General features: G+C 41.0%; 1 protein-coding gene across 1 annotated transcript; it reads right to left on the bottom strand.

Moving 5' to 3' along the window:
• Positions 1 to 434: 434 nt before the first annotated feature.
• Positions 435 to 25,886, bottom strand: dok7b (docking protein 7b). Its single transcript, XM_080302203.1, has 13 exons — positions 25,693 to 25,886; positions 25,536 to 25,581; positions 24,656 to 24,738; positions 23,851 to 24,001; positions 21,974 to 22,174; positions 16,369 to 16,488; positions 13,643 to 13,750; positions 12,204 to 13,078; positions 5,873 to 5,944; positions 3,103 to 3,151; positions 2,362 to 2,523; positions 1,896 to 2,202; positions 435 to 708 (listed from the first exon to the last, which is right to left on the bottom strand). Exons 1-13 carry the CDS (start codon positions 25,744 to 25,746, stop codon positions 546 to 548), a joined length of 2,391 nt encoding a protein of 796 aa, XP_080158329.1. The 5' UTR covers positions 25,747 to 25,886; the 3' UTR covers positions 435 to 545.
• Positions 25,887 to 27,198: the final 1,312 nt, after the last annotated feature.

The following is a 27,198-nucleotide window of genomic DNA, read 5'->3' on the forward strand; positions in this document are numbered from 1 at the left end:
TATAAGGCAAATCTGGATCCAAAAAATACTAAAAGGACTTAAAATATGACTAAATTTGGGGAATCGCCCCTTTAAGGCCTTTTCCTGGATCCCAAAACACAGCAGATCATTTGCAACTACTGCTTAACCACAGACCTTGTTAATGATTTTGTTTTAAACTGGCTTGACTTTCATGTCTGTGTTGAAGAAGACATTGAGGGGGTTGAGTTTTTTGCATCTTGCATAAAAGCCAAGCAGACAACTATGTAACATTTCTGTGATAAAAGGTATCGAGACAAACGCAGGAAAAAGCTAGTTTAAAAGCAAGTAAGAGAAAAACACTTAACACAAAATAGAAGCTGCATAAGAAAGCTCCCAAAGCTTTACCGTTAGTGGAATGGACTGTGGGAATTTCATTACAATGTCACAACTGTGGGTGTGTTATTAAGTACAAAATAACCGGTATGATAATCCACCACATTGGAGTATGTCAGCTTTTCCAGAGAGTTGGAGAGAATCTGCAGTCAAAACTATTCTGAAGTGTCATCCAGTTGGGCGTTCCAGAGTCAGTTTGGTGGCCCTTGCCGCCTGCTCTCCAGCTGAGTCAGTCTGTCCTCCCTGGCCTGAACATGCTCCGCCCCCACTCTCTGAGCTGTTTCCATGGCAGTGATGTCCAGGTGGGCGTACCTGATGGAGCCCTCTTCTGGATGAGAAAATGATGGAGGGGGTTAATAAAAAAAAAATAAAATAAAAAAAAGTCTTGCTACAGTGTGTCATATAATCTTAGACCAGTCTCCCAGAGATGCATTATACCCTCACTCTGCCCCTTCTGTCTCCTCAGACTGATTTTTAGTTGGTATTTCTGAAATACACATTTAACACATTAACTTCGTCTGTGTATTAAAAAGCCATAAAATTGCCTGTAATCGAAATGCTCTCATTTTATTAGGTTTTAACTGATGTAAATTGCTTTCCATCCCTCTAATAAATTGCTTCATTTTCACAGTCTAAATACGTCAGATTATGTTAATTCAGTTAGTTTACACAGAAGCACCGGGAAATAAATTGACTGTTTTCTATAAAAAAAGAATTGCACCTCCTCATTTATTGAACGTATTTATCAGGTTTTTCCTAACAGTGTGAGCTGATCCAAGAACACATTTTCATACATATATATATACATATATATATATATACATATATATATGTGTGTGTGTGTGTGTGCGCAGCGTGATAGTGTAGTGGTAAGACGACCTTTTGAGTGGGAGTCACAAGTTTGATTCCAGTAAGGGATGTCTGGGTCCAGTAAGGGATGTCTGGGTCCAGTAAGGTGGGCAAGAGAAAAACTAGTAGCTCAGCTTTCCAACATTCGAAAGAAGGCTAGAGATTGAAGGTACAACACACATGCTACGGCAAGGGGGAGCCAAGACGACAGGTTGGGGGGAGAATATCATCAGCCCCACCCGCTTGGGTGAAAGTTGCAACCTAGTACCTTATACCGGGTACAACAACAAGGGGGCTATGAACACCTGCCTGTGATAATAAGCTGGCCAAAGATGGATATTGCTGTCATAAGATCCCCAAATAACCATCATGGAAGGACGGTATACTGCCCAGTATGAACCAGCAGATAGAAGCAGTAACTGACATCCTGTGGCATCCATAGTGGTGGCTTACCATTAAATGATGCTCAAGAAGAGCCCAGTGGTAATCAGAGCACTAAGTGCAGTGACCCCCATCATACCTATCATATTGTTATGATAGATATGCAGAGAATAATCAACAAATCAACCATCTGTTTCATAGCTGTTTGCCCCAGCTTTGCTTGCTATTCTATATTCTAACAACGTCTCAAACATGCCATGCATTATAACAGTGGAGATATTGCACGCAAAATGGGATTTGAAGCTATTCACTTGGCATATATAAAACCAAAAAAGAAAGCAGCAGCAGGAAAAGATAAATAGTTATCTAAAACTGTTTGAGGTGCAATGTTCTTACGGAGTCTGCAGAGCTGCACTGAGTTACCTCTCTCAGCACTGTGCGGACTGGAGCCTGGAGCCGAGCTGGGTTTCTGCAGCTCCAGCTCTGTGTAGAGTAGCTCTCTAGTTTTATACAGCAGAGGGCTAACGGGGATGTTGACATAATTAGTACTGCTGTTACTGCAAGGCCCGCAGTCCTGGGATGCAGGCGGAGGAGCCTCGTGAGAAAACCTGAACATGCCTGAAGGAGAAAACCGAAAGCAGGGGAATTAAATCTGTTGTTTCCAGGACAAAAAGTGTTACATGTAATTCATTTTAGAGTTAGAAGTCAGTATGGCAACAACAAAACTGTTACACCAGGAAAACATGAGATGTTTTGATTTATTGCAAATTTTCTTACCACAAGCTGATGTTGGTCTGTGCATGCTCGGTGGGACAGGAGGTGGTGGAGGGGCATGCAAGAGCAGAGATGGCAACAGTTTCTTCAGACTTGCAAGCTTAGAACTGATGTCACTGATGTCACTGCTGTCGTGCCGTTCCTCCCTGATACAGAGAGGAGAGTCTGGAAACACATTTTTAGGACACTAGGATTAGACTCAAACATTCAGTATGCAGTATACATTAAGTAATGATGTAAAAAACAGTCGCTTAAGTTCTTATTTAACATTAATCAGCTAAACATCTATTAATATTTCCAGCAGACGTAGTTAAATTATGTAATTATTATTACTGATCCATAGACAGCATGTATTTATTTCACCATTTTAGGTGAAGGTCATTTTTAACAGCCTTTTCAGTTGGGTAGTTCAGTCTCAGCGGTGACTCATATTTGCTAAACTCTCACTTTTTAAGTGAAAGTAACTGATAATTTTCCCTTTGAATAAATGTACTGAAACATAATTTCTCATTAAAATGTACTGGAGTGGAAGCAAAAAAGTACTCATCTAAAGTACATTAATAAAACTGTACATCAGTGCAGTACTTGGATTAATATAGCCTGTGTTTCCTGAACTGCATTTGCAAACTGCAAACATATATTTACAATATAAATACATTTCTGGGGAAAGAACGTTTTTGTATGGAGGAAGAATCTTGCAGTGCTTCTAATGAAATAAGGACACAGTTTCATTAACAAACACACCTTGTGAATCTGCAGAAGGTGTCCGGTGCATCAGTGGAGAGCTGTCAGTCTAAAACATACGGGACACAAACAATTATTTTAAAGATTTCCCTTAAAGTGCTTTTGAATTGAATCAAAAACGTCTCAATTTACAGCTCAGTTTTAAAGACAAACATTCGAAGCTGCGTTTTGTCGTCCATTCAGAGTATTAAAGTACCATGCAATTATGCTTATTAATGGCCTTAAAGGGGCCTAGTATGCCCATAATCAGCTCCATACACTGATTCTTGGACTCTGCAAGAGTAGCAACTCTGCTACTGTCTTTTTATGCATCCTCTCAGTTCATTCACTTTGAAATGCGATGTTTCAATGTTTAAGACCCTTTTAAGACCACTCTTTAAAGCCCGTCTTCAAGCTTGGCTGGTGCTTGCAAATAGAAGGTGTGAACAGCAGGTGGGGCTACTGCGCTCACTGTTGTTCGTCTGAGACGTCACTATTAAAGGCGTTCTATAGCCTCAGCGTAGACTAGAATTCGTTTGCCTGCCAACTTTTTGTGACCCCCACAGGCTTATCTGCAGGGACACTACATTACAATCCACATACTATGCACACATCTTTTAGACACACTGCAAGCAGAATTCGGAACCTGCATCTCTCTGAATCCATGTCCATAACCTTGCCTAAGGGTATCTGCTTTGGTTCATTGGGATAATCGATTGAATATTGATTAGTAAATAATGGAATTTGAAAAGGGGGGGTTTAAAGTTAAAACTTCATTCTACTCCTTTTCGAGCATAAACGTTGTGTAGGTATAGAGATATTAATGAAAACTTGATGTTTTAAGTTTTTCAGTTTGACTAATAACCAAAAAGCAGTTGTATTTTTGTCTTCATTTCAGACAAGTAGTGATTATTTACAGCCCAGATGGAAGAAGTCAGCTCTTAACTTGGTAACTCGTTAAGCCTCTTTTAGCTGCAGCAGCCTGTATCAGATGTTTCCTGTATGATGATGAGCAGGTTAAACAGGACAAAGATTTCTGAGATGTCTTGATTTAAAAACACTCTTCGGGTCATGTCCGAACAGCTCATTAAAATGAAGGTCAGTACCTGCCAGTGCTTGACCATTTGATAACAGTTCCTTTCTTTTGGTTTATTTCTTTTCTTTGGGTTGTTTTCTTGTTGATCACCTTAGCTGCCCACACTTCAGGTCATAAACTACAGCTTTGACACTTTTCTGTTAAATTTCCTCCATAATCCCAGTGTGACCAGCCCCTGAGGTAGCAAGGCAGCCGAAGCCATGATGCCCCTGCCACCATGCTTTACAGTTAGGATTTTGGTGTGTTTTGCCTTTTTCTTTCAAATTAAGTTATTTCAAAAGACATTCAGCAGTCAGTGTTTTGCAGTGTTGAATCAGACTGAAATGTTTATGTAGAGAGCAGTAATTTTGTTTGTAGTGACCTTCCTTTAACACTTTTCCTTTTTCTTATAGTGGACACATACACAGAGACTTTAATGTGAAGAGATTGCTGCGGGCGCTTTGAGCTTTTACCTTTGAGTTCTTTAGTACTGAGCATCGTGCTCTTCGTGTAATGGTGGACAGCCAATCCTATCAAGAGTAGAAACAGCACAAGCATCTAACAGCAGCCTCAAACTTGCAGAGGAGCTCAACACCTTTTTTGCTTGGTTTGAGACCACCCCTCCACGACTCACCCTGCTCCCCACCTCCCCTTCACCCAGCACATCCCCCCTGTACCTCCAGGAACATGAGGTCAGGAGGAGACTGGGGTGAATCCCGGAAGGCCGGACAGCATCCCAGGGACTGTGGTTAAAGCCTGTGCGGACCAACTGGCAGGGATCCTCATCAGGTTATTCAAACTCTCCATGACTCATGCCACCGTTCCCACCTGTCTGAAGGCCTCTGCTATCATTTCTATGCCCAAAAAGACTGATATAGACAGACTCATGGACTACAGACCTATAGCCCTCACATCTGTAGATTACAACATATATATTGTTTGGGACTGCTTTGGTACCTCAGGCCAGTAATTCACATAACAATTAAACCAATTACTGTAACTATGAAAGGTTGAAAAAGAAGAAAATGAATGCTTGTGAATCGCCAACTCAAGGAATCGTGACCTTAACCCAATCGATGCTGTGGCATGATGTGGATAGAGTCGTTCAGGTTAGACATCCAAGATCTATTTATGAGACCAGAGAAATGGTCCAAATACCCGTCTGATCACTGTGCAAGTCTCTAAAGACCTTAAAATACAACTGTCTGAGTGTTATTAGTTCATTTGAATTTTAATGACCACTTTGCTTTTTGGAAAGGTCAAAACAGTCACTGCAGGATGCTTGTTTAAATACATGAACAGAAGACCGAATGTCTGCCATTTCCACTAACAATATTTATTACTTACAGTGTTTGTTTCCGAGCAGAATTTGAATTTTCTATAGTAAATCTAATTCTATAGCATCAAAACAAAACAAAAAAACAATACGCTTGTGTTGGGAGCAACATCTGTGTGAGGTGAACCTCTTTATTTTATCACAGCTGACTAAATGGTAATAGCTCTACTCCCCCTGGCTTTTATACATATTTGGGGTTTGTTTGTTTGTTTTTTCTAACATTGTGACTGAAGATGCAATCATTAGAGATAATCAGTGCAGAAACCCTTCTAATTCCAAAGGGCAGAGTATTCTTGCAGCTGAAGACCTGCTTTAATCTTACAAAAGTAATTTTATGGCTCCTGCCCTGCACAAGCCAAAATGGGCAGATGCAATCTTACCTGCGTGTAGCTTGTGTTCCTCACTGACCGCCACTGCTCTTGTGTAATGTAGTTGTCTAAACCATGACTGCACTGGGTGGGAGATAAGAGGACATACTGTCAAGGCTCGGTTAATTGCTTTTACTGCAAAATTCAGGAAAAAGGCATGATTTTAAGGTACAGAGAAAGGGGATGCAGAGGAGGGAGGCAAAATAGCTATAGCCAAAGAGGCTTGAAAATAAACTGGTTTGGAGAAAGACTTAGGGAAAGGGGGAACAGAGAACAAGAGGTGAAGAGGAAAAAAAGCTGCAGAGCTGAGAGGTTAGAGCTGACATCTTTAGAGGCAGACTAAAGGATAGCTGGCTCAGACTCCTCTCCTCAGCAGCTAATAACACAGCAGGCTGGAGTTTCACAGATATTATCCATCATACAGTCTGTCTCAACAGACATGATGGTACACGTGAATTTAGTAGGGGTGCAACGATACACAAAATTCACGGTTCGGTTCGATACTTTGGTGTCACGGTTCGATATTTTTTCGATACAAAAAAAATGTTCATGCCTTTTTAATTTGTCATTTATTAAAATTATAAATATATATTTTAACTCAAAAGTACAGTTTTTAAATGTAATGTTGCTGAAACAAAAGTAATTAAAAAAATAAATATATCTCAGGGCTCTCAAAATTTCAAAATCCCTGGTAGCCCTCCGGGCAGGGACTCTTCAGTTTTTGGTAGCCCAAAATAAATGTAAGTAGCCCGAATAAAAAAAGAGAGCAATTTTTTGATTGATGTTTTGTTTCCTGTTTTGTTTCCTTTACAATATTATACATTAAAGTATAATATTGTAAAGGAAACAAAACATTAATCAAAAAATTGTTGAAAAACAAATTACAACATTGTATAAAAATTACAATCATCAACTCAAATACTTGGTTCTAATTGAACAGAAATTTCTATGAACTTGTAAGAACTGTGTAGGACATGAATCAGTCTGTGTCAGATCCTGAATTTGAAATTTCCACTGAAGTCTCGGGTAAGAGACAAGTGGAACCAAGATCTAGGCCATTTGCTTTTTGAAGTTTGCAAAGACTGCTAAATTTTGCCAGTGGTAGTTCACTCTTTGCAACATAGTACGCTGTTCTAAACAGATTTTTCAGGTTTATTTTTAGTATGTGATTTGCAATTGGTGTTTGTTCTGGGAAAGATATTGCAGACTGAGCAATAATGCATTTCTTGCATTTCTCATGGGTTCTAATGGGGGCCTTTCTTAAAATGACTGGTCCCAGTAACAAAGGCGCTTGTCGACTCAGAAATCGAGAGAAAACCAACAACACACCCGGCAGAACATTATGTTAAGTTAAGTGTTAAGTGGTCCGCATGTGCGCATTCGCTGTCAAAATAAAAGATGCGCACCAGATAAGAAGTTGCAACGCGTGTTTGCGTCCATATAAAAGGCACTGTTTTTGTCCGCTAGAGTGGGATTTTCACGGCACATTCCGCACATCATTTGTTTGAAGCCAGCTCACCTCCTGCAACCACTTTTCCGAGAATACGCGCTTCTTTTGTGGTTCGGACTCCTTCTGACATTTCTTTGGAGGTGGAGGAACACCAAAGTAATTGCTTAAAGGAGCTTCTTCGACATCTTTAAGAGTTTTAAACAAATGTCTGTCCTCCTCCAGAAAATCTTATGTATGCAAACACGCGTTGCAACTTCATATCTTGTGCGTGTTTTTTTTGGGTTTTTTTGACAGCAAATGCGCACCTGCGGACCACTTATGTGCAGCCCTGGTTGCAGCCACAGAAATTCTTTTGTCCATGAAACCATAAAGCTGCACTTTCTTTTTGCCTTATAGTCTGATTTGTCATAACTTTTCCGTTTTGTGGTAAGCTTTTCTTTGGCTGTCACTTCTTCACCCTGACCTGTCTTATTTGGCTCAGCAGAACTAAAATATATATCCTGCTGCTTTTACACACGCACTCACATAACGGTCAGCGATTCTCTGCACGATCAACCTCTCATATGTTTAAGCTTGCTGCAGGAGATTTCACTTGTCATGTTTGCATAGTAAGCTAACGATTGATAAGACGATGTCAGAGGAATTGGTGCGCAAATTATCATCACTCACCAATCAGTGCTGTCGCTCTCTATACACAGTGCGCGATTGCAAAGAACAAGCGCAAATTCAAACGCGATTTCAATATGTCACATATTGGCAGTGGCTCACCGATGCCAATGACATAATTACCCAGCTACATTTCCGAAAGAATGCAAAAGCATTGACATATATTTTTCCTTCCTACAATAGCCCGACGGGCAGGGCAGAGATAGATCTTTGGTAGCCCGACTGGAAAAATCGCTATCCCCGGGACGTCGGGCTAGCGATTTTGCCAGCCCTGTATCTGATTGAGGAATCACTCATCTTTGGAAAAGAGAGTTTATTACAGAGAAATGGCTCTTTCCAAAATCTATACTATACGCTAAAGCTATACTATACGCTTCTTCTGGGCTATATTCTCAGCAGCATATTGTAGCGGTCAGGGCTGTTCGGGGTTCTGTTTGTACAGTTATGTTTTGTTTATGTTGCCATAGTGACGGGTGACGCCCTCTCGCTGCGACGGTGTGTCCTTCCGGGGTCAGAGGGCGCCCTGTGTGTTGTTGTTGTTGTTGTTGCTGTGCGGTTGCGGCGCTGAGCAGTTAGCTAGCGGCAGTGTTCTTCTGCAGATGTTAATAAACGGCTGTGCTCCCTGGCTAGCTCACGGGAAGCAAGACCAAACGACACCTCCGTCTCCTCCTTGTCTGAGCTTGCCACATTGGTGTCAGAAGTGGGATGATGGTGGCACCCCATGTTCTGACCCGAGTGACTTTTCCCCCGCCGGTCGTGACCGGCCGGTGCGCCAAAAGAAGGCACCTGGACATTTGCAGGACTTTGTGTGGGGTAATGGGGTCGTCGGGGACGACTGACCCCTTAGGTGGGGACTATGTAGCGGGTCAGGGCTGTTCGGGGTTCTGTTTGTACAGTTATGTTTTGTTTATGTTGCCATAGTGACGGGTGACGCCCTCTCGCTGCGACGGTGTGTCCTTCCGGGGTCAGAGGGCGCTCTGTGTGTTGTTGTTGCTGTGCGGTTGCTGCGCTGAGCAGTTAGCTAGCGGCAGTGTTCTTCTGCAGATGTCAATAAACGGCTGTGCTCCCTGGCTAGCTCACGGGAAGCAAGACCAAACGATACCTCCGTCTCCTCCTTGTCTGAGCTCGCCACAATATTAAACATATCAGGTCCCCATAAGGAGAATCATGTGCTAACGGCTGTCTAAATGACTCGGGTAAAGTTTGTAGCATGCATGCTTGTTGTTTTTGTCTGCTTCCACTTGTCTTTGCACTAGGATGATGTCGGCGTAAATTTGCAGTCATATTCGTTGTGTTCCCACTAGTGCTGCCAGTGTTAATCTCGTTGAAATGACGTTAACGCCACAACACGGCAAATCTCCGTTAACGAGCTACCCCTGCTTGGGGCTAGACGGCCAACAGTTAACGAGCTAACTGCGCTAACACACTAGTTCCCACCCATGTAATTGAGCATTGCGTGGCACATCCAACATACTGTTTTACTTTAGTCCATGACGCGCTTACCTTCAGGGTCATACGTCACATGAAAACCAAAATAATTCCAAACGCCAGATCTGAATGAGGGTGGGGGAGGTTCAATTTGCCATGTTGCAAGGAGAGCTTAACTTCTGTCTCGCTAGCTTGCCCTGCGCTCTTCCTTCTGACGATGCTGTCTGTGTTGAACGCTCAGTGGATCTGCGCTCCACAGTGCAGCCTAGGCGGAGTAGTCGAACGCAGATTCACTGAGCGCTCAACACAGACAGCATCGTCAGAAGGAAAGTTGATAAAATAAATTACAAATTTTGTATTGTTCGATACATATGCGTACCGAACCGAAAGCACTATATCGAACGGTTCAATATCGATACGAGTATCGTTGCACCCCTAGAATTTAGGTATTCTAACCATTACCAAACATGAAGGACGCTGAGTTTCTGCTACACTGAACCACCAACTCTTGAGGAATGAAAATAAGGAAAACTCATTTGTGTTTCACACAGTGGGATTCTCCTCTCTGAGGATTTCAGCCAGTTTCATCACTACTTATTAACTTTTTCAGTCCCCTTTGCTCCCTCTCACTCTCTGCAGCATGCACGCTGTATAATGAACACACACACACTCCTACACAACCTGTCAGAAATCACAAGACATGCTGTTTCCTCTCCTGTTCTGATGATAATTTGCCTGTTACAAGGGGGAAGCGCTTTTCACAACCCATCAAAAAATTAATTACACACAATGTGGGAAAGTCTCTTCTGAGAGCATTTGAGGTTTCAGACAAAAGTATGAAAATCAAAAACAACGCCAGCTCGAGACAGGTGTGCGACAGACACCCACACTGATTTTGTTTTCCTATATGGGCGATTGAGTGGCTCAGCGGGTGGAACTGTCACCTCACAGTGAGAAGAACCTGGCTTTGGTTCACACATACTTCTGCCTGTTTCTAAGTCTTCTCACCATGGTTCCTCACCCTGTGGTTTTTAGGCCAAAGGCATCTAAAATCATTTGGACCCTAAACTGCCCATATGGAAGAGACACAGGAAGCATGCTGCAAGTGCAGAAAAGCACCGCACTGTAGAACAGAACGAAGCGAAAAAGAAATCACATTTTAAAACAAATGAAAGGAAAAAAGTTTTGTCCCTAAAGCCCTGTGATACATCGATAAGGGTTTGCAATGCTAGAGCGCCTCAGCTTGAATCACAGAACAGAATATTTTATAGAGAAATTCATTCTTCCTACTTTTCTGCTCCTCTGGCAGATTTTTTTCTCCCCTCCACAGTTTTTTCAGCTTCCTAATGATCCTTTAAAGCATCGACTGTACTGTAAATCACAATTACAAAAGCAGCCACCCAAGTTAGTCATTAGTTCCAAAGCAAGTAGTGGTGTCTATGTGAAAAGGCCAGATAATTGCTGCTTGAAGCGCTGCTGCATCAGTTGCAAACACTGCAGGGTTATGTAATACTGTGAAGCAGAGGGCAAACAGAGGAAAAGTGCTTTAGGAAAATAGACCATAGACTTATTAAAATAGACTTAAGTTGAGATCTCTGGTGCTATTAATTTAAAAAGAAAACCCACTAAAAAAGTCACCAAATTACTGTTTAAGGGTATATTTTAGCAGGTGTTGGTGTTCCACTTTCAACTAACTTCCACTGCAAGTTTCTGTTTTAATCCAAGCTCTTAAATATTTTTCCTCTTGATTTTACTAGCAACAGAATTTCTGACATTAAAGAGAAAAAATACTAAATAGATAATTGGAGTATTCGGTCTACATAGAATTATTGATAGGTGGATGTAAATACAATAGTTTAACTTTTTTCTGCAGATGTTGCATATATATCACAGCATTAACAGCTGTGGTTTATTTTTATTTTAATTAAAGAACATAAAAAAGAACATTATAGATTTTATTAATAAAACCAGTGTTTTTGAACCTTTGAGGGATGTGATTCAGGCTTATTTGCTGCACTAAGGTGGTTGATTTGTCTGTTTTTTAAGTTACAGACAGATTTGATTCACCTTTACTTGACGTTGATCCAGGAAGTTTTCTGAGGATTCTTTTACCGTTGAAAGATAAATAAAAATACAAATGAAGCTGAAATTTAAAAAAAAAAAACTACATGATGAAATTGTTTATATGTTTTCTAGACATGATGACATTAAAATGTCTCTTTGAAAGCAGGAAAAAATCTGGCGAGTGATATTTTTGTGTTGTATTTTAGTAACTCGGGGTCTTATTCTGCAAAATGATTGACTATACTTCTTTAAATGCAATAATAAATAATAATGTTTCAGTACTTTCACACAAATAGGGGTTTGAACACAGAAGGTTTTCTTTTATTAGACAGGGAATTATTTATTTTCTACTAATTTCACTGAGGTACCTCAACTCTAGTAGAGCTAAATATTTTTGACAACAGGTCCCAGATTTTCAGGAATATCACTTATAGTCATCTTGCTCTCTTTCCTATTCCCATAACTTCCAAACTCTACTTGGGAGCACGTTCTTGCCTATTTACACAGGAGAGTTACATAAGATCTCTTTTAATAGCATAAGAATAGAAATACACCATAGTGGGTTTATTTAGTGCGTTATGGAGATTTGCATTAGTGGGGGCAAAGTATATCATGATTAGCAAGAGTGATTAACTTAATGATTGGTAATTATTAGTATTTCATTTGTTTTGTTTCTTTATGGAAACAGCAGAGAGAACAGAATGAGGGAGTGAAACACTGTGACCCTCCCTGTACCTGCTTTTCTACATTAAACAAGCCTCCAGGGACCAACAAGGGTCTGGGTGTGGCCCTCCCCTCACTGTCCACAGAGGGCGCCCTCTCGCTACCCCAGGAGTGTGAGCGCTGCATCATGACTTGACGCTGAGCCATCACTCCTCCTTGTCCCTGACCATCACCTCCATCTCCACTGCTCTTATTGTCTTTGCTGAGCTCAGACTGGGCTCCGTGGGACCATGGCTTCTTTTGAGGTTGAGCTCGGAGCAGACTCCTGGGGGTATCATACCACAGTCTAAGCAGACTGGGAATCCGGTATTCTTCACTATGCCTTCGAGATGTACGAGATGCAGATCTGGAGGAGCAGGAACAGGAGGCTGTGTTCCCCTCTGGGATAAGCATGGGTTGAAAAGGAGAAGAAGGAGGAGTTGGCGGTGGTGCAGAAGGAGGTGAGGAAGGAAAAGAAGGAGCAGGAGGAAGGCTGGCCACCGAGCCAAATTCCTCCCCTACTCCCCCGCTGGCCATGTCCAGACTCCCCGTACATGAGGAATAGCTCCCTGAGTAAGAAGAGTGGCTGCCTGTTGCTATCCCAATCCCACTGTCTAATGAACTCTGCCGCCCGCTGTCATGGAGACCGCGAGGATGGATGTGGGTGGAGGAGGGATGGCTCCTGGAGCCTCCCACTACAGCAGAATAAAGCCGGTCATCTGAACTGGCCAGTGCTTTCAGCGTGGAAGAGCTTGAAGCTGTCTCACTGGAGAGGTGCAGTCTGCCTAATGGCTCCGCCCACACTGGAAGTCTGCTTCCATAGCTCGCATCTGATTGACTGGAGGAAGAGCTGGAAATACTGCTGTGGTCATCTCCAGCAACAGATGTACTGCAGCTGTAAGAGGAGGCTGAAGAGGGAGAGAAAGGTAATTGACTGTAATGAGTAATAAGTGAGACACACACTGAAATAAATCAGTTTGTAAGCACCAAACGCCAAGTTAAACTGCAGATAGTGATGTTTAATCAATAATATATAAATCACACCTTTAACTTGGTGCTGTGGGCAAATTATTACAACTCTGTGAAGTCAGTGTTCAATCATCTGCTCATTAATTACAGTACAGGTCATTAACAGGTGCTGCTAATCAGTGCAGGCAGGAAAAGGAAATATTTATTTCACTAACTCTCAGCAGACATGAATCATCTGCTCTGACTATACTGACATTCACATATGTACACACATAATTACGATGAAAATCCCGAAATAGCAGCATGAATATAGAGCAGGGATTAAACGACTGTGTGGTCAGGTCAGCGGTCCAAATATGCACGGAGCAACAACGTGAAAGAGATTCATAGTTCACAGAAACATCTGAAGGTCCTCAGATGATGCAATTTTTCCTTATGAAACATTATGAAAAGAGTTATGTGTTGGCTGTATAAGCTGAGGTGAACTTTACAAAATAACGTACCTGTGCTGCTTGCTAAGCTGCACTGAGACAACATGCTCAGTCTTTTCTCCAGCACTGATGCCTCGAGGTTGATTCGTTCCTCTGCTGAAGCTGGATCGGCACTGGGATCTGCTACGTAAATAAATAATTGAATGAACAGTTATTTGCAAATCTCATTAAGCCATACTTTACAACACAGAAATCTGAGACATTTTACTATTTAATGAAAAATGTTAGCTCATTGTTTTTGTTTTTGCTTTTAAGTTGATGACAGCAACAAATCTAAAAATCGGGATGGGAGCAGAAACAGGGCGGAAAGGTAGGACACACCTACAAACCTCAATCTACCGACACTGTAAAGAAGACATGGCCGAAATTCGTCCACAACAATGAGATGATTTAATAAGTTCATGAAAATTATACTTCAAGTTACTACTACGAAAGGTGGTTCTACTGAATGGTGGAGTGTGCTTTTAGTTTCACATGAAGTTACATTGCAGAATAAAACACCAGGCCATTAACATTTGACTTTTTTTAAGCACAATAATAAAGTGTTTCATTGTGTTAAGTATATTTCAGATGCTGCTGTGATCTTAATACAAAATGTATAAAATCAAAACTAAAGTTGTAAGACATCTGCTGCATTTATCAGACTGCTCTTTAAAATATGAGTGTGTGTGCGCATGTGTGTGTGTGTCCATCTAATTCTTTCAACAGCTTGTAAATTTAACATCTCCCGAGGACGCTATAGGCGCCTCGACAATCTGTTACAACACTAATTTTGTGTAAAACCTTGCTAATTACACTCCTAATTCCTGCTATATATACATACTGTAGAGGTGAGTGAGTGTTAGAGGGGCAGCATGGCTCCTGTTTGTGTGTGCGCACCAGTGTGTGTGCGCACCAGTGTCCGCACATTGCAGTGGGTCAGTGGGTGCTTGTATAGGTGTCAACAACCTAACACCTGGAACTCTACTCCCTGGACTCCAGCAGCTAATGCTAATATGTAGATGCCAAGTTTCTTCACTACACTATGTGAGGTGTCAGCTAACATTTGCTAACGTAGCTACTTGACTAATTATAGCCAGTTCTCAGCACTGAATGTCACAGTGGGGTTACAGTGGGCCTCATAGCTGATGACGCAGGCTGGTTAATGCTGGAATAAACTTTGGTTTATTTTCAACCTGGAATTCATTTTTCCCCCATTCCTGTCAAACTGGTTGACCCAGATATTCAACGCATTCACACAGCTATTTGCCCTGATTTTGTTTGATCTAGTCCTAGTTTGTCTGTACACATGTTTTACTCCAATACCAGTATTTGCACTTGCAATGTTTATCTTTAAATATAGATTTATAGTAAGCGAAAAATAAAATATGTAGCGCATAAAGTTATGTAATGAATGTGGGCTTAAAGTGCAGAATTTGCAGCTTTAGCTGAACAGTACTGCATTTATCATTTTCATGAGTATAAGGAGCTTGGAAAGGAAAAAGAAACTTAGAGAAGTCCAGTCTCTTTCTTTCCAGGCTCTTTGTACTGCCGTGACCTTGATGACTGAGAACCTACACAGACATTTTCATGAGTCATTCTTATACATAGTTTCCAACTTTTGTCACTGTTCAGAAATGTATAGACCTACCTAAACACTATATTTAAAGGTATCCTCTGGAGCTACTGAACAGTACTGGGGGGCTATGGAGCAATGTTTTTAATCACTGGCTCTTCTGTTTTGTTTGTTTGTCTTATGCATGAGTTCAAGAATATTTATTATTCCTGGCTATGATTTCACATAATTCAGCTAATCTAAAGAGGGAATACACAAAGAAATGAAACAACAACAGGCAGAGAATATGAGGAAAAGCATAGATTCAGTATGCAAATGTTAACGCAGATAAAAACCTGTCCTAGTAAGCTGGCAAAGCCCTTGCTGTTAAAGAAGAACAAGTCTTAGGACTGATATTTGTCCTCAGTGGTATAAAACTTCAGTACAGCGCTGTGCTTACTGACATGTGAGATATAAATAATTCTTCAGAGACTTCCAGTATGATGGATGACTGGGGGGGAAATGGGTCCGGGTGAAAAAAGACATACTATTTTAAGTTTGAATGCAGAAAAAGTGTAGTAATGCTAGCTAATGTGCAATGCTGTGTCAATGTTCATTTCACTACAAACTGTAAAAATTATACGTTGATGCTAAGGTAATGTTTATTCAAACTCTCTATTCAGTTCCTGGAGCAAAAATTACTGTGGAATTAGAAATATATTACAGTAAAGCACAAGTCACACACAAAGGAATGACACCCTTAATCTACAGCATGAGTCTTGGGGGCATAAAGCATGTGGTGTTTCTGTTACTGTGGCGCCTGACACAAATGTTAAACATGTGCAGGAAACAGGCGGTAAATCTTTTCATGGAAGTCACAAACCGAGTCAAGTGTCCTTGACTTGTTTGGAAGTTGTTCTTCTAAACATGGAAATAATAGCTTCCTAGCTATCCCAGCTTATACTGGCATTGCTTTCGGGCTCATATATAAAATTACACAAACAGACTGATTATTTCTGATCCTCTGAAAATGTGGGACTATTAAGGACTAAAGTAAAACACATCACCACCACAACAGCTGTCCACAGTCTTATCACCAAGGCCTGTCCATCTTTTACCTACATTTTTTTACTTGCACACTTTTGTAAACATATTCCTGACAAATTTCACTTGTGTTCTGTTTGCAGTTTCTAAGTGTTTTTACCTGGCAGGTCAGGTTGCAGGCCATGTGGTGCCCTGCTGGGGTTGATGCCCCTGACGATGCAGTCGAATAGGAAACTGATCTGCTCTCCTTCTGAACAGGACAAGAAGAAAACACCAGCCCCTGGACAAGCGAAGAGGAGATAATGTGTATACCATAAAAAGCAGTTTAATAAATAATATAACAGACAGCAGAAGTGAGAAAACTGCTGTAGTAAATTGCTGAAATATTGAGTGAAACATTTTTAAACAAGGTCAAATAATATTCACTGTGGTTCAGAAGCCTGCTGTGAAGGCAAAGCTATTTTTTTAAAGGTTACATAAAATGTCTATCAATTCAAGCTCCCACTCTCCTATAAAACCCACACAGAGGTGGATGTCAGTGAAAACAAAAGGAAGGGAAAAAATAAGTAAAAAAATAATAATAATAATAATGTAACATCAAAACTTCACGCTACAAACATTTAGGGGGGGGGGGAAACAGCCATAAATCAAGGCATTACTCAGGGTTTTGGCTAAGAAAGAAAACAAACGTATGAAACTGAGTTTGCTGTTAATATAAAAGCAGCTCAGAATCCCAAACAGAAAATTGTACACACAATCTATTGGCATGATAACATCATTCAGTCCTAAATAATGCCACTCAGTCTTTTAAATGTATTTTCAATAGTAGTAATTTTCTTAAAGGAAAAACCCAAATGTCACAAAGAAATTGTGCCCCCTCCTTTAATAAATAAGGAGCGCTGGTACAATATGCTTTCAGATGACCGTGTGGCTCCTCAGACTGAATAATTGAAAAGAGTTTCTCGTTTATATCACCACTGAACATTAAATGTAATGGAAATGCATTAGCTGAATTATGTGTTGCATTTTCCCTGAGTCAGTGGAACAGCGTGATAGCGACACACTGCTTCAGTCAGTTTTCCACCACAAGACCTATGAAAGCAAGCACTTTGCTAAAAAAGTGTGTATGTGTGTGAGAGAGAGTGAGAGCTATTAGACCTATGAATCATACAAAAAAAATACGGAGGTGGAAATTAGCATAATATTAGCCCCCCTTTAAACAAAGAAGACACATCGTAGCAGTCAGAGTAACTGGTATATGTTAGGTTGAAATAAACTCTTTTTTTCTGCAATTATCTCTGGGGCTGTTGTAGCGATGAGACCTTTTTGTACACACTTCTCATTTATTTCTCACAAATTTACAAAACTCTGCTGTATGACAATTCATCTTCAAAGAAACAGGTTTTTATTTGCTTGTTGCGGCGGCGTTTTCCACTGAAAACAAGAAAAAAAACATTCCTGTGTGCAGGGGATTTGTGTTCATCTAAACTAACTAAAAACTATTTTAAGAAGACTTGTCCAGTCAGTCAGTCTGTTTTTAATATCTGCTGGATTTTCATTGTTTGGTTTTGATCCAACACCCAGTCTACTGAAGGATGCCCGATGGCTTTGACTGTTTCACTTCAAGAGAAAAAAATCATTTCTAATGACAGATTGAGACAGCAAGAGACATTTTAACCTCTGTGGATCACTTGACACTTTATCAAAAGACAAGAGAGTTGCTAAAGTTAGATTTACTTTTAAAATGCCCTTTCATCAAGAGAACAGGGAATAAACTAAAGGATGAAAAAAATGTGCAATGTACGACACGAAAGAAAAATGCTGTAACACGTGCATTAACATACTACAAGATCGGGGTGGGTGTGCCATTACCCACTGAGAGGCACTGAACAATTGCTGACATAGCATGTGAGCTTAAAATTGCTTTTATCTGGATCACAGGACTTGACGGCGATCCAAACTCTGCGGAGCGTCATTTACGTCTCTGCATGTGTGCATAAAGACGCGTGTGTGGATGTGCATGAGTTTCTGTGTAACCAGGTCGCCGTGAACATGTGCGGCCCTGATAAGCCAGGAAATATCCATCCAGCTAAGATGCAGGCTCTCTTCCAAACATCATCGGTTACAGAACACAGTGGCCTCATTATCACATCTAATAGAAGGGGCTCTGATATTACTTTACACTGCTACAAAGTGCATGCATGTGACTCTACAACCCAAGGCACACACCCAACAGGCAACCGTGAAGACCTGATTACTGATTACTGCTATCCCAAAGGACCGCCTGGTCTGTTGGCTATCTGAGTGTGCATGATTAGTGCCCATGACACTAAAAAGGCTTGTCATCATTACTACAGTGCATGTCTTTAATTCTGAAGCCGACTTTGAAAATGCAGATGCAGCAGAAAGTACTGCAGGACTTGACAAGAGCAAGAGCAGTTCTACCAGCTTTCTGTAGCAAAAAAGGGCCACAGAACTGTTAGTCTCATTTAGCATAATTATTCCAATGCATTTGCACATCTTTGCACTGATGATGTTATAATAATCTTCTGGGAACCTTTAAAATTTACAAAGAGGACCACACAAAATTGCTGGTCTGTGAAAGAGCGCTGTGATTTCTCCAATGATGAATAGAGATCATAAGATTGTCCATGATTAAAAGCGGAGTGATAAACAGTATAATTTCCTCTGCTTACTGAACAGATTTAATGAGACTGATAACTCGAGTAGAGCTAAATACACTCATATTTTATTACCAAGTATCCCCAAGCATAGAGTGGTAAAGGAATCGCACAATATTTGCAGCAGAAAACACACAACTTAAGCAAAATTCAGGGAACAGTTTGAAAACACTTTAGATCTCAACTGGGAAAAATATCATGCTGGATACTTATACTGATATGGACTGGGTAATGTGTCAGGAATGAAAAAATACCACGTCATTTGATGGATATTAAATTTGTCGGCCTGCAGAGTGCTGAATTCAAAGTGAAAAAAGATTCAGCAGGCTAGGCCATTTTGCCTGGTTTGTATGCCCCCCACATGCTTGTATGCATGCCTGGCAACAATGAAAACATAATTTCCCAGAGGTGTTCAAATGGATTTAGTTCAGGCAGGTGTGGGCCAGGGACTAATGGTATTCATTTCTTCAACATCCAGGAAAAGTTGCACTCTTGACACAAGAGGCCGGGCCCTGTTGTGGATCATGATGCAGCACTGTATGCTCTGTCAGTAAGTCCAAGGACCACATCCTGATACCTGGCAGTCAGTGTGCCATTCTCTAGCCTGTAGAGGTCTGTGACCAACAAAATGTTATAAGCAGCATAATATTCTCCATGGCTTCTCCAGACCTTTTCAGGCCTGTCATGTGTTCACAGGGAGAACCTAATATGTGAAAAGCACAGGGTCCCAGTGGTAGACCTGCCAGTTCCAGTAGTGCTAGCCAGTAGGTGCAGGGTCCATAGAGGATGTCGGGCCCTCAGGCGACAGGTGAAGTTTGGTCCTGGATGGTTTTGTCAGAGACATTCACACCAGAGGGCCACTGAAGGTCTTTTTTTTAGTATTCTGACAGATCTCCAGCCTCTCTCCTAAAATCTCCTCCATGCTCTTGAGACTGTGTTGGGAGACAAACCTTCTGGCAGTAGCACGTATTGATGTGCCATCCTGGAGGAGCTGGATTGCCTGTGCAACATCTGTAGGTGTCGCCTCATGCTACCAGCAGTGACACTGACACTAGATATGAGAATGCTAACCACTGTACCACTCTTCCTTCGTTGACGTTAAAGTGTGGCTCTTCTGGCTTATTTAGAAAGCATTGTTTCCAGTTTCATGAGAGCATTTACAAGAGGATCTACAGAGAACAAGGCATGGCCCAAAAATATGATGTTCATTCTGCAAAAAAATATCAGTTTTCGTTATAGCCTCTATAGATTAGCTCTGGCGAGGTGTCTGGTAGAGTTAGATGCGAAATGTTGAAAGCCTGCACTCCACAAAACTACTGCTCGGTGTGGACGTGTCACATGTACTCACCAACTACAAATAAACATGTGAAAATGTAAACTAACACTCCGCTTTACCTTGCACTCATGCAAGGAATGTCAGTTGCCTACTCGACTCTCACATCTTTCTGCTTCTCGTGCTATGCCAAGAGAGTCTCTTCCTACTGCCCCTGTGACTGCTGGGTAATATGCAGATCAGATGAAGGGGAAAACTATGATTGGACATGCAGCCACCAGGGAATTTGTGACTGGCTGAGTGTCCACTACAGGGGAGTGACTGGTATTTATAGATGTTGCTCATCAGAACACTGAAACCAGACCTTGTGGTTATTCTTGTACACACACACACACACACTCAAAAACACAGACAATCGCAAAGCAGCATACAAGGACAAAGAGTTCTAACTAAATGAAAAATTTAATCTTGTATTTCCAGATACCTGGGTGACAGCAACTTGAAAACTTCAAACAGGTTCCATTATCACCTTTGTCCATGTATCTGGCCCCTCCCTCTCTAATTCACACACACACACACACACACACACATCCCACCTAAAAACATAAAGCTGCCAGTCATTCTTTACATTCATGCCCACATGAGCTGGACATTCAGAGGATATCTAAACCCTGGCAACAACACAAACACACACATACATGCCATTATTTGGTGGGCAGGTGGGCAGTGTGGAGGGTTCATACATAGAAAGTGGATATAGTTACGCTATAAACACTTGTAATAAATCACGTTTTTGCAAAGGTGTGTTAGCGTTAGTGTGACAGCTCTATTAACCCGTGAGCACTGAAGCAAACTTTAAAGGAGGTTATATTAACCTAAGTAAAGACCTTTTTAAAAGTGGAACTGCTGCTGTGATTGTGCACTCTATCAACTGTTTCTGGACCAAAGAATTAACTAAAGAACGGTTGGTTAGATTTTAAAGTTGAGCTTCAAGTATTGTTAAGATGAACATCTGTCTTTGGTGGCTGAATGAATTCTCACGGGCGGTGACTTTCTTCTGTTGCGTCCTTCAGTGTGCAATTTCCACTTGAGTGAGTGAGACCTTGAATTTCCGTGAATATACTCGGGTTGTCTCTAGAGGACGAGCACAATCTGTGATTAACCAGGCACAGTTTTCTCTGTGGTCATTCGAGCTCACACCTTGTATGATTTTATATTTAAAAATTTTTAAAAAACGTATTAAATGGACTGTCAGTTCATTTAGTAGTTCTTTTGGAGCTTTAAATTACTGCAATAGAATATGATTGAAAGCAATGAGCGCAACAGCAACTGAATGAACAGTGAAACTGTTTTCTCAACTACAGTTTCCAAAATGAACTTTTCAGCTTAGGCTAATACGTCAAGAATGGAGAAAAAGAAGAAAAACATCTGTAATTTCATGACAAAAGGGGAAGTTTCATCTGCTGAGGAAGGTCATGTAACATGATCAAAAGCTCCAGAACACTTTATAAATGTGGGCCTGTTTTGTCAACGTACAAGCCCTTTCATGTCTATATGTCGACAATGTCAGATTTCACCTGACTGAACATATAAAGGTCTTTGATTCTGAGGGACTGAGATCGCATTGAAGTTTTGTAATCTCTGATCTGACATCATCCACTAAAACATAACAAATAATAACATCAAAGGACGTGATGTAGTACGGCACTGCGAGTGATGATTTTTCACTTGGTAATGTCAGAGTGTTTCATTTCTGGGTGCAGGCTGTAGGGCTAAATAAATTAAAGCTTCTCAGTCCACCAGATACTTACAATATCCACACCGAGTCCCTCCCTCGAACACGAAGCCATTTGGCACAGCACCGTAGCGACGTAACGCCGACAACTTCCAGTGGCCAACGACGACGGGAGGGAGGCCTCTGGTGAGGACCAGCAAGTTGTTGCACAGGTGGAGTGACGCAGGACCGCTTTCCAGTTTGGTACCTGGTTCAACGTTGACGCTAAACCTGTGGACTGGCAGGGAGAAGAAAGACAGACATTTGAAAAGAGCGTTTCATGGCCATGCAATCATGATGGCTTCGAATCACTTAGGCTGCAGACAACTAAAGTGCCACTGATTGTGCAGCACATCCATCACGTAACAAATGAGGTGGAGCATAAAAACACACACGTGCATAAACACATATGCACCACGTAACTGATGACTGTGGCAATAATGATTGAGCAGTTTTTTAAGCCTGGCAGGCTGCAATTTGTCATTGCCCAGTTTGTGCAGATGGCCCCAGTGCGGTGCCAAGGACTGCCTCTCCCTCTCAAAGCCATGTACTGCACAGTGCCACATACAGAGTACAAGCATGGGAGTGAAAGAGCCAAGTAAATGATAGGAATTATCCTTCACCGTGTAGGTGACTAAGCACGAAATAAATCATCTAAAAATCTATAAAAAAACACTTTCAAAGAAACATTATGTAAAGACGTAATAGATCAAGCTCACTTTGTCGCCCTGAGCGAAGAGCTAGAGCAACAAGCAGGCTTTGAGGCTTTGAGAGGAGCTAAATACTCCAATGATGAAATAATGTGAAACAGAAGGGAGCTTTACAGGCAAAAGCAAAATAATAAAAATAATAATTTTAAAAAACTGGCAGCTTAAACAGCAGTGTAAATTGAGGGGAGATAGTTTCCAGAAAACAAAAGTGCTCAGTTTTATTGAGTGATGTTAACCCAAAATATTTCTAAGATTTAATCTTAATACTTAGACTGGCAAAAAAAATAATGCTCTGTGACATTACAACCTAAAAGGCAAATCAAGAACCGGCCATTTGTGGATTTCAAAGGTAGATAACACTGTGTGACTTCTACGTAGTGGTGGAGGATCAGAATGCTTGTGGATAATAACATTAAGGAACAAGATGGACATTTGTAAATATCCTGAAGGTGATATTTTAGGAGGAGGAGGATGAATTGCATGGTCAGAGAAATGTTTAGAAATATAAGCAGTGATAGGACCAGCTGGTGCTGCTCAAAAGAAATATCAGTTCATCTCACAGCATGGCTGTTCAAAATTAGACCCGAGCTTCAATAAGTTATTAATATTGGTGATGGTTAATAAGACTAGTTTAGGAGAAACATTGAACAGGATCAGAGTGTTTCTGAAAGTTCTCAGCGGGACGATTTTAGGCCAACTACTGAGATATAACTGAGAGTTTTAAATAATAGATTAAACACTCGTATTTATGGCTGTTTGAAATGTTCGGCTGGAATAGTTTTTGTTTTCCTTTTAAACTGTACCGGTGATATATTTCTATCATTGCTTTACTTTTCAATATCCCTTATAATGAGGAAATTGGGATGTATTTACACAAGTTTACACACAGAGGATCACTTTCAAAGTTTACTGTTTGCAGTGTGAGCAATTCAATTCAATTCAGTAGATAAGTAAGAATACAATGCTCTAAATTTTTAAAAAGGAGTATTTGAACAGTGAATAATGACAATAAGTCAATTAAGTCTGTAGAATCTGCTGAAATTTCTGCCTCTCCACACATTTTTTATTAAAAGTAAGCTTCTGGTCAGATCAACAGAGATCAAGGAAAATACTCTTATGAGCAGTCATGAGACAATAACTACAACTACTAGAGCTACTATTCTACTTAGAGAATGCTACACCTACACAAGGCCAAACCACTGACCTTCTCCCAAGCTGTAGCGGATGCGGGCATCCCAGGCCAGCAGGGTGTCCCGGTTGTTGAACCCAAGGACCAGCATGTGTGCCAAGCAAAGGATGGAGAGGGTGTAGGACACGCCATCGTATCCGAGCCCTGGCTCCACGCCACAGATCCCCTGAAGAAGCAGAGTAAACCAAAGGTAGAGTTTGCGTTTTACTACTGATATGCTCCTTAGAAATTGAATGGAGATGGAACAGATCTAGTCTGGAGTAACTCAGGTCAGATAGATGAAATTCTGACATCAGGTGTAATACTTTTCTAGCTTTTTGGGGACATGACACCAAAGCTCAAAAAGATTTGTAATATCAACGAGTGAGATCTCGATTCAGAGAAAACAGCTTGTTTATTTTACAAGAGCGTGTGTAAACCTCCGGTTCATTTGGTGTCAGTTTACTGATGAGATCACATTGTTTCTACAAAAGAGTTCATTCAGATACTGATGATGTGCACTTTGAAGTTGCTTTTATTTTTTAATATATAGAGGATAAATAAGTATGAGTCATCCCTATTGGGTATTTTCAGAAAGTGCCCCTATTCATCTTTAGTTCCCTTTTGACTATTTGAGCAGCTTACTCCAAAACCCACTTTACCCTTATCTATCCATGTGGCATTTACATTATAGTACCTAGAAGAGACAGCAGTCTCCTAAAAGCTGTAGCTTAGAAAGGCTTATTTATGTGAAGGAGAACTACTAAAGAGCTGCTACCAGTACAGAGCACCTGCACTTGAGATCAGAGACAGCCAGGCTTTGTTCTGCTGCTTAACTTACCTCCAGTGTTACATTCAGCCTCTCCTTGTGGCCGCTGCCCTTCTCCTTCCCTTTCTTCTTATACACCAGCAAGGACAGGCAGTCTGACCACGTGCGGAGAAAAACATTACAGGCCGACAGAGTCAAAAGTACATTTCGTGTTTAATAGCAGAATAATACAAGTGTCACTTGTTGTAATCCCTGCTGCATGCCTGCTGTCTACTATGGCACAGCTGTCATAACAAACCCTAAAACAATGAATTGGTCCAGCTTATAATGAAAGCGAGCCACAAGCTCACACAGGTTTTGACACACACAAGCACAGTCACAGGGTACAGAGCAGAGTTGCCCATTATTCCCACCACTCTTGCCATTTTTTTCTTCCAGGGACAGAGCAGCAGCGCACTGGGCCATATGTTTTTGTATGCTCAGAGGATCTATGTCTGTCTCCACAGCATCTCAAATTAATCTCTGTTTAGATTTCAAGACATGCGCCCCCAGTCATGGCAAGCTACAGAGAAGACAATGCACTGTGACAGTTTATGATTTTGACTGGGAGGTTTTCAAATTATTAACCCTAATTCGAACTGGCACCAAAAGTCCCCCTCCAGGATTTAATATCCAGACTCAATTTTTTTCTGATCAATTACAGAAAATACCTTCACTCGATCGATTGACCTGATGCATTGCACAATGTCCGCACGTGTTTACGCGGATACGTTGCGTTACGCGCTCAGTGGCGCACAGCCAAGAGACCAACTGACAAGTTGGTATCAGTTTAAGTGGAGGAAAATCAAAGAGTTTAGTGCATCGTTACACGAATCAATCAACAGATCGTAGTGTCACCGTGGAAATGTTAAAATCTGGGTGGGAATTAAGTGAAGCCAAAAAAGACACGAACCTGCGACCGGAGAGGGCTTCCGAAGAACGACCCACCGAGTCTTCCACTGTGAAGAAGTTTGGAAAGAAGTAAATCACAAAGGAGATTCCTGTATTTGGCCTAGAGGCATGGGAGCACATTTAAAGTGAAAAATGAGACGCAAATATGTGGAATTAACCTTTTTTCCATCTCTAAACTTGACTTGTCCCTCCGCGACAACTGTGTCCGTCATCTTCTGTCATGGTTTCGAGCAGCTGCGTGTGCGTGTGTGTGTGCGTGCGTACAGGGGCTCACTTTTCAAAATAGCCTTTGGAGTCCGGGCCCCCGCCGGCAGACTGCACCCTGCCTCCTGCGCCATCAGACCACCGAGGCAGTGAGAGACACGGCCTCCTCCGTCGTCGCCCTCTGTTATTCCAGTTGTTCCTCTGCATCAAGTATTGTTTACAGTGGAGTTCATTCGATTAAAAGCACAGTCTGCGCACCTTTCACTTAACTCTCCCTCAGTCCGGTATCAGACAGGGATTAATGTTGCCTCGACGCTAATCTGTAGAGCCTAAACCCTAACTGAGAAAATCCAAAATTAATCCATAAGGCTTTCTGGAGAATAATGCCAATTAAAAGACATTAAATGCTCAAATAGTTTCAAATCTGAAAACAAAATACTCTAAATTAATTATTATAGCGCCATTTATTCCTGGAATAAAGGTGTTTGTGGGGGGTGGGGGTGTCTATGGGGCGCCGTTTGTTAAGTGAAACATGCTGAAATTAACAGCAACATTTTCCATATTTAGCTCAAAACCTTACAAAAACATGTTTTTTCAAGTCATTTTTTAACGACATATAATATATATCGACAATATAATATTTGTAACTTTTCATATTTAAAACACAATTTTAAATGTTAAGAACATGTTTTTGTAAGGTTTTGAGCTAAATGTGGAAAATTGTTGCCGTTAATTTCAGCATGTTTCACTTTACAAACTGCAGGTTTTACGGGGTTCACTCTTTTCTTAGAGCAGCATGCTCTGTCTGGTATTCAGTCTTCTTCCACTGCTATTGACCTTTGAGGATCAATGATGCTATTTGCCCGGCTAACAACAGGTGAACCACACTGCTGGTGCCAGAACAACAACTTACATTTATTTATCCTTAGGCATCCTAATTGCCTCCTCCGAGGAGGTCGTGTTGTTGTTGTTGTTGTTGTTGTTGTTTTTTTTTTTTTTTTTTTTTGGTAGTTTGCCTGCATCCGTGCCTGTCATCATCTGTCTGTAAACACTATAGCTCGAAAAGTTTTGAATGAACTCTGAAGTGGGGTCATGTTAATACTTCGTTACAGTTTGGCTTACATCCACCAAGGTCAACTTACTGATTGGTCGAAAAATTGGCAAAAAGTTTTATAACTCAGAAGCTAAGATTCTTACAGGTGTGTATTGTCATCATATTGTGGCTTACCAAAAGTACCTTTTTACAGTATGTCAAATTTGACCTCTAACCTCTCCTTTGGTATCAAAAGACTGATTTAAAGGTCAAAGAATTAATAATAATATTTTTTTAAACGAACTATAAACTGTGTTTATTACTGCCACTGATTGTATTGAAAACTGAGTAAAAGGAATAATATAGTCTCATGTTACTGATGTTACTAAATCTCATGTTACTTTGGACCTCAAAGAAGAGGTCAAAC

The sequence above is a fragment of the Astatotilapia calliptera genome, chromosome 6, assembly GCF_964374335.1.
Source record: "Astatotilapia calliptera chromosome 6, fAstCal68.1, whole genome shotgun sequence".
Lineage (NCBI taxonomy): Eukaryota > Metazoa > Chordata > Actinopteri > Cichliformes > Cichlidae > Astatotilapia > Astatotilapia calliptera.